General features: G+C 44.3%; 1 protein-coding gene across 1 annotated transcript in view; it reads left to right on the top strand.

Moving 5' to 3' along the window:
• Positions 1–321: 321 nt before the first annotated feature.
• The window catches only part of IRF8 (interferon regulatory factor 8), a 53517-nt gene continuing 45761 nt past the window's right edge, over positions 322–8077 (top strand). The window contains 2 exon segments of the mRNA XM_030202705.1: positions 322–572; positions 7614–7787. Of these exon segments, the coding sequence (XP_030058565.1) occupies positions 567–572; positions 7614–7787 (180 nt within the window). The 5' untranslated portion in view covers positions 322–566.

The raw sequence follows: 8077 nt of genomic DNA, 5'->3' as shown, positions 1-8077 counted from the left end.
TCCCTGCCCCCGGGAGCTGACACCCCCTGCATGTTCCTTTCCCACTCTGTGTCCCCCCTCCCGAGAGTTCACACACTCCCTGTACGTTCCCTTCCGCCTCATCGCCCCCGGGAACTGACCCCCCCACGGCACCCGATCTGTGAGATCGCCTTTACGGGAAACGCAAAAGCTTTCGAGGAAGAGCGGGTTGGCGGGAAGCGCTCGGCTCCGCCCCCAGCTCCCGCCCACGCCGGATGGGATTGGTCATCGATCCGCCCTCTCGGCTTCCTCCCCATTGGAGGAGCGAGGCGGAGACTCTGGCTATTATCTGCTGGCGGGCGCTTGAGGCGCCGAGCGTGGGCTCTCTTGTGTACGCGTGCGCCGCGGGGGATTTTTGTCTTTTTTTTCTGGGAGCACACGCGCTGCTGCCTCCATACCTTGGCGGCTCAGGTTCCCGGCGCGCGGGACTGGAATGCAGAGCGCGAGGCGCGCAGTCTGGTTGTCTCGCGGACAGAGGCGAAGCAGGTGCAGCATGCGCTCGTGACACCTGCGCTGTCAGGAGCCGTCTTCGCTCTAGTGCTGCCACTATGCAGGTATGCGTCATCCTCCAGGAGACATTGGTTAACATTGAGCCAGGGGTGAAATACCTCAGGGGCATCTGGGTATTGTGATCTTGGGCAAGTCACTTAACCCTCCGTTGCCTGAGGTACAAACTTAGATCGTGAGCCCTCCTGGGACAGAGAAATATCCAGAGTACCTGAATGTAACTCACCTTGAGCTACTACTGAAAAAGGTGTGAGCAAAATCTAAATAAATATTGGAGATTCTACATGGAATGTTGCTACTATTTGAGATTCTACATGGAATGTTAATGTTGCTATTCCACTAGCAACATTCCATGTAGAAGCCTGCCCTTGCAGATCAGTAATGCGGCCGCACAGGCTTCTGTTTCTTTAAGTCTGACGTCCTGCACAGAAACAGAAGCCTGCGCGGCCGCGTTGCTGATCTGCAAGGGCAGGCTTCTACGTGGAATGTTGCTAGTGGAGGAGTAGCCAAGTGGTTAGTGCAGTGGACTTTGATCCTGGGGAACTGAGTTCGATTCCCTTCCCACTATAGCTCCTTGTGATTCTGGGCAAGTCACTTAACCCTCCATTGCCCCAGGTACAAAATGAGTACCTGAATATATGTATACCGCTTTGAATGTAGTTGCAAAAACCTCAGAAAGGCAGTATATCAAGTCCCATTTCCCTTTCCCCATTTGAGATTCTAGATGGAATGTTGCTACTATTGGAGATTCTAGATGGAATGTTAATGTTGCTATTCCACTAGCAACATTCCATGTAGAAGCCTGCCCTTGCAGATCAGTAATGCGGCCGCGCAGGCTTCTTTTTCTTTGAGTCTGACGTGCAGGACGTCAGACTCACAGAAACAGAAGCCTGCGCGGCCGCGTTGCTGATCTGCAAGGGCAGGCTTCTACGTGGAATGTTGCTAGTGGAGGAGTAGCCAAGTGGTTAGTGCAGTGGACTTTGATCCTGGGGAACTGAGTTCGATTCCCTTCCCACTATAGCTCCTTGTGATTCTGGGCAAGTCACTTAACCCTCCATTGCCCCAGGTACAAAATGAGTACCTGAATATATGTATACCGCTTTGAATGTAGTTGCAAAAACCTCAGAAAGGCAGTATATCAAGTCCCATTTCCCTTTCCCCATTTGAGATTCTAGATGGAATGTTGCTACTATTTTTTTTATTTATTTATTTTTTATTTATGTTAATTTATATACCGTATCTTATTGCATCTGCAAAACAGAACGGTTTACATATATATAAAAATTGGTATATACAAATAAACAGACATAGGAATTCCATTCATGACAGGAAAGCACAGCAATCAAGATAAACTACATAATAAATCAATACAAGTTAAAAATCTAATATCCAGTTAAGCTATCCCATTTTTCTTTGTCTTTTTGACCTTATCTCATTATGCTAAGTTCTGTTCTACGTAGCTTATAAAGAGAAAGGTTTTCAGAAGTTTTCGGTAATGGAAATAAGATTTCTCTAATCTAATCTGAGGTTCTGTTGCTACTATTTGAGATTCTACATGAAATGTTAATGTTGCTATTCCACATAGAAGCCTGCCTTGCAGATCAGCAACGCAGCCGCGCAGGCTTCTGTTTCTGTGAGTCTGACGTCCTGCAGGACTTCAGATTCACAGAAACAGAAGCCTGCGCGGCCGCGTTGCTGATCTGCAAGGGCAGGCTTCCACAGGGAGTGTTGCCAGTGTGGTCTTAAAGTTAGAGCACTGGTCTTGCAATCCAGAGGTGGCCAGTTCAGATCCCGCTGCTGCTCCTTGTAATCTTGGGCAAGTCACTTAACCCTTCATTGCCTCAGGTACAAACTTAGATTGTGAGCCCTCCAGGGACAGGGGAAATACCCAGAGTACCTGAATGTAACTACTACTGAAAAAGATGTGAGCAAAATCCAAAATAAAAACAAAAAGACTAAATTTGTAGAGCACTTCGTACCTCTGGAAGCCCCATAGTCATAAGCAATAGTAAGTAGGTAGCAAGAGTGAGGTTATAATTAAACCTGTCTCTGCAAAGCCTGCTGTCAAAAACTTACAGGTCTTTACATCCTATCTGAGGTCTACAAAATCCTGAGTGGAGTAGAACGGATTGTTTGTTTATTCTTTGAAAAAGTACAAAGACGAGAGGACACTCTGTGACCTTATACAGTAATACTTTTAAAATGAATAAGGAAATATTTTTTTTCCCTTAACAAATAGTTACGCGTTGGAGTTTACCAGAGGATGTTGTAACAGTGGTTTAATATTGAACGTTTTACATGGATTATTCTATTTTCATGCACCTGCTACAAAATTATCTATCTCTGCTAATTCACTTGATTTTTTTTTATCTTTCATATCTAATTTAAGTGATGTTTTCATGTACCTCGATTGGACCACTCCTTTGTATATCATTCCGTTAATGGTTATCGCCATTGCGGCGTAATGTAAGCCACATTGAGCCTGCAAATAGGTGGGAAAATGTGGGATACAAATGCAGCAAATAAGAAAATAAACATATCGGAGTTTAAAAAAAGGTTTGTACAAGTTTGTGGAGGAAAAGTCCGTAGTCCTTTATTGAGAGAGACAAGGGGGAAGCCTCTGCTGTCCCTGGATCAGTTAGTGCTACTCTTTGGGAATCCGGACTCTTGATACTCTTTGGGATTCTGCCAGGTACTTGTGACCCGGGTAGGCGAATATTGGAAGCAGGACGTTGGGCCAGATGGACCATCGGTTTGATTTGATCCAGTATATATCTTATCTTTGTTGTAATTCCCGAGGGATTGTCTCGGTTACTTAATATTCAAGTTTGAACATTTGTAAACTGCTTAGTTTGGCTGTTCTTATGTTGTGCGTATTAAAGTATACACAAGTAAGGGTAGTTTTGCTGTGTCAGAACTAGTAGGGCTTTAAATTCACATCCATTTCCTGTGCCTGTTCTTCTAACTTTCCTGCATCCGTGCTAGTATTTACTGAGGATTATAGGGCGATGACATAGTATAATGCTTTAAAGGATTGAACAAATTAATCTGCACTTCCTGCAGGAGAACATAGGTGCAAGCTAGGTGATCAGCATGCCCTGTATTGAGCACGCGCTTTCACTGTGTCCTGGGAGGGGTCGTTTGTATTGTTTATAAGAGGCGTATTTTCAAAGCATTGAGCCTTACAAAGTTCGATAGGTTACTATGGAACTTTGTAAGGCTAAGTGCTTTGAAAATGAGACCCCCTGGTATCCCCCGATCACTTGGACATACTGACACACATGCAGTCGAACACATTGAACACTTTTCCTTTAGAACATCGGCAGAGCTGGCGGAAAAGAAGCCGCTGTGGCAGACTGCTGCTCCTTACAGCAACCGATGTGAGTTGCTGAGTGTAAAGAGTACGTTACTGGGTCTATAAAGAAGGGGCAGGAAGGCACGGTGCTTGCAGTGCAGCCTACAGGACTTTGAGGCTTGTAAGGTCCTCTCATGGAGCATAGTTGTACCCTTGTCAAAAGAAGTTGCAGGTTGTGATGCTGTAGCTAACGCAAGACTGCCTGTAGTTCAGGAAGCAGGTAAAAAAAGCCTGGCTCTTGTCCCAAGAATTCAATATCGACTATCCACTCGCTTCACACCTGGTCTAGCTTGCCAACATGTCCTGATCTTGTTCAGGTGCTCATATAATTTGCCTTCAGTTTTGATTAATTGCCGTCAGTTTGAAGCCGACTGACTCCTGACGGTAATATAGATTGCTTTTCTCCAGAACATCCTGTTTTCTGTTTGTGTGCAGAGGATTTTTAATTGTGTCAGTCCAGCTTATTGCCTGCTTTTTCCTTCATTCTTTTGTAGCATAATTGCTTTTACTAGGGTCTGACCGTCACATATATATATTTTTTAATTTGTACCCCGCGCTTTCCCACTCATGGCAGGCTCAATGCGGCTTAGGTACTTATTTGTACCTGGGGCAATGGAGGGTTAAGTGACTTGCCCAGAGTCACAAGGAGCTGCCTGTGCCTGAAGTGGGAATCGAACTCAGTTCCTCAGTTCCCCAGGACCAAAGTCCACCACCCTAACCCTAACCACTAGGCCACTCCTCCACTGTTGCTACTATTTGAGATTCTACATGGAATGTTGCTATTCCACTAGCAACGTTCCATGTAGAAGTCAGCCCTTGCGGATCATCAATGTGGCCGCACAGGCTTCTGTGAGTCTGACGTGCAGGACGTCAGACTCACAGAAACAAAAGCCTGCGCAGCCTTCTACATGGAATGTTGCTAGTGGAATAGCAACATTCCATGTAGAATCTCCAATAGTAGCAACATTCCATGTAGAATCTCCAATAGTATCTATTTTATTTTTGTTACATTTGTACCCCGCGCTTTCCTACTCATGGCAGGCTCAATGCGGCTTACATGGGGCAATGGAGGGTTAAGTGACTTGCCCAGAGTCACAAAGAGCTGCCTGTGCCTGCAGTGTGAATCGAACCCAGTTCCCCAGGACCAAAGTCCACCACTCTAACCACTAGGCCACTCCTCCACTCGGCCAAAATATGATAGTTTCAAAGTAGTCATGTGAGCCTTCAGCTTAGCCATCTATTCCTGTGACTTTCTACTACCTGTCGTGTTCTCTCTATAGATAGTAAGATGCTTATTACATTGTTTGACCAACGCTGGCATCATATTTATTTGTTACATTTGTATCCCACATTTTCCCACCTATTTGCAGGCTCAATGTGGCTTACATAGTACCGTAAAGGTGTTCGCCAATTCTGGTATGAACAAATACAGTAATATTTTGGTAGAACAAGGTTCAAGTGTAACAGACACTTTAGGAAATTTTATAGAGGAAGAGGATCGTAGAAAGGAAGAGTTCTTATATATCCATTACGAGCTTTGGTTTTGTTGTGTTGCAAGGTACCGACATTTAAGTTGGGTCGGTTCTAATGCATGTGTGATACGGTGTATAACCTTTCTCATGTATTGTGCTGACATTGAGTATCGTATCTATACTAAATGATATTTTCCATGCTATCTCATTTTTTATTTATTATTATTTATGCATTATTCTTTATGTATCCTATACAGTTTATTGTAAGCCACATTGAAGTCAAACTTGTTTGGGATAATGTGGGATATAAATGTCACAAATAAATTAATCTCATAGTCTGCTGACATCATATTTATGTTTATGGAGGAGTGGCCTAGTGGTTAGGGTGGTGGGGACCTGAGGAACTGAGTTCGATTCCCACTTCAGGCACAGGCAGCTCCTTGTGACTGTGGGCAAGTCACTTAACCCTCCATTGCCCCATGTAAGCCGCATTGAGCCTGCCATGAGTGGGAAAGCGCAGGGTACAAATGTAACAAAAATAAAATAGATACTATTGGAGATTCTACATGGAATGTTGCTACTATTGGAGATTCTACATGGAATGTCAGACTCACAGAAGCAGAAGCCTGCGCGGCCACATTGGTGATCTGCAAGGGCCGACTTCTACATGGAATGTTGCTAGTGGACTTTGGTCCTGGGGAACTGAGGAACTGAGTTCGATTCCCACTTCAGGCACAGGCAGCTCCTTGTGACTCTGGGCAAGTCACTTAACCCTCCATTGCCCCATGTAAGCCGCATTGAGCCTGCCATGAGTGGGAAAGCGCGGGGTACAAATGTAACAAAAATAAAATAGATACTATTGGAGATTCTACATGGAATGTTGCTACTATTGGAGATTCTACATGGAATGTCAGACTCACAGAAGCAGAAGCCTGCGCGGCCACATTGGTGATCTGCAAGGGCCGACTTCTACATGGAATGTTGCTAGTGGACTTTGGTCCTGGGGAACTGAGGAACTGAGTTCGATTCCCACTTCAGGCACAGGCAGCTCCTTGTGACTCTGGGCAAGTCACTTAACCCTCCATTGCCCCATGTAAGCCGCATTGAGCCTGCCATGAGTGGGAAAGCGCGGGGTACAAATGTAACAAAAATAAAATAGATACTATTGGAGATTCTACATGGAATGTTGCTACTATTGGAGATTCTACATGGAATGTCAGACTCACAGAAGCAGAAGCCTGTGCGGCCACATTGGTGATCTGCAAGGGCCGACTTCTACATGGAATGTTGCTAGTGGAATAGCAACATTCCATGTAGAATCTCAAATAGTAGCAACAGTGGCCTAGTGGTTAGGGTGGTGGACTCTGGTCCTGGGGAACTGAGTTTGATTCCCACTTCAGGCACAGGCAGCTTCTTGTGACTGGGCAAGTCACTTAACCCTCCATTGCCCCATGTAAGCCGCATTGAGCCTGCCATGAGTGGGAAGGCGCGGGGTACAAATGTAACAAAAAAAAAAAATAAATAAAATGTTATATGATGATTACTTTATAGGTGCTGTTAAATGTTTATATTTCTGGTACTGTCCTATTATAAAGATTCAATTTTCCTGTCTTCACATTTAGCTCATTGATTTATTGTATTCTTACATTTGGTCGTATTGCTAGTTTTATGCTGTTAAAATTGTTTTTATGACGGGCTGTACCCGACATAAAAACAATTTTAACAGGATAAAACTAGCAAACACAGAAAACACAGCAGGATGGTAGAGTAATTGCATTGCAGATCAGAATAACTATGGAAGCCCAAAACGGCTCAGAAGGGGGTCTTGTTAGCCCTTATGCTGTTTGTGAGGAGACATCTTGCTTAGTAAATAGGCCATTGACCATGCAACACGTTTTTTTTTTTGTTTGTTTTCTTTTGCATCATCTTCATTAGTTCTGCACCGTTCTGGAACTTTAAGGTACAATTTCGATTTTGCTGCTTGTTACAAAAGGTGAAGACGGCCTGCTTTTTCTCTCTTACTTTTCGCATTCATGGTTTGAATATGGTTCTTAGTTCTGGGCTATCCTATGAGTTTCTAGAGATATGTAAAGCATGTGTGATAAGATAAGGTTTTCCAGTAAGTTTAGTGTTTTATGTTTTATCTAGCAGCGTTAGAGTTCGTAAAGGTGTTGCAATGTTAGCTTTCGGTTGCTATTCAACACGTCCTCAGTTGCTTCCAGGAGTGCATACATTTCACTTTGCACCTTTTTGCTTTGAAGATGTGTGATAGAAACGGAGGGCGACGTCTCAAACAGTGGCTGATTGAACAGATAGACAGCGGTTTGTATCCGGGCCTGGTCTGGGAAAATGACGACAAAGGCATGTTCCGAATCCCCTGGAAGCACGCGGGCAAACAGGATTACAACCAGGAAGTGGATGCATCTATATTCAAGGTACGCCCACATACCTGTAGTTTCATGATTTGTATTCACACGTTTTGTGGTTGTCTTTAACAAGTGCATTATATAGCCTAGTCAAGCCTGACCTGCAACTATCCGGTCTCTCGTCGCCTCTGGATCTAGCTTTCTGCACATCTCGCCGCTAAGACCGGTTCAACATACCTTATTCCAATGTACATAAAACATACCTTCAATTTAACCATCCACGAATCTATCCCGACGCCTTTATCTTAACCATCTTCTCACAAATTCTATGAATGGCACTCAAGATTGCGCATGCACCC

Source organism: Microcaecilia unicolor, chromosome 5 (genome assembly GCF_901765095.1).
Source record: "Microcaecilia unicolor chromosome 5, aMicUni1.1, whole genome shotgun sequence".
Classification (NCBI taxonomy): Eukaryota; Metazoa; Chordata; class Amphibia; order Gymnophiona; family Siphonopidae; genus Microcaecilia; species Microcaecilia unicolor.
Note: the sequence above shows the minus strand (reverse complement) of the source record. Positions and strands in the feature narration are given on the sequence as shown.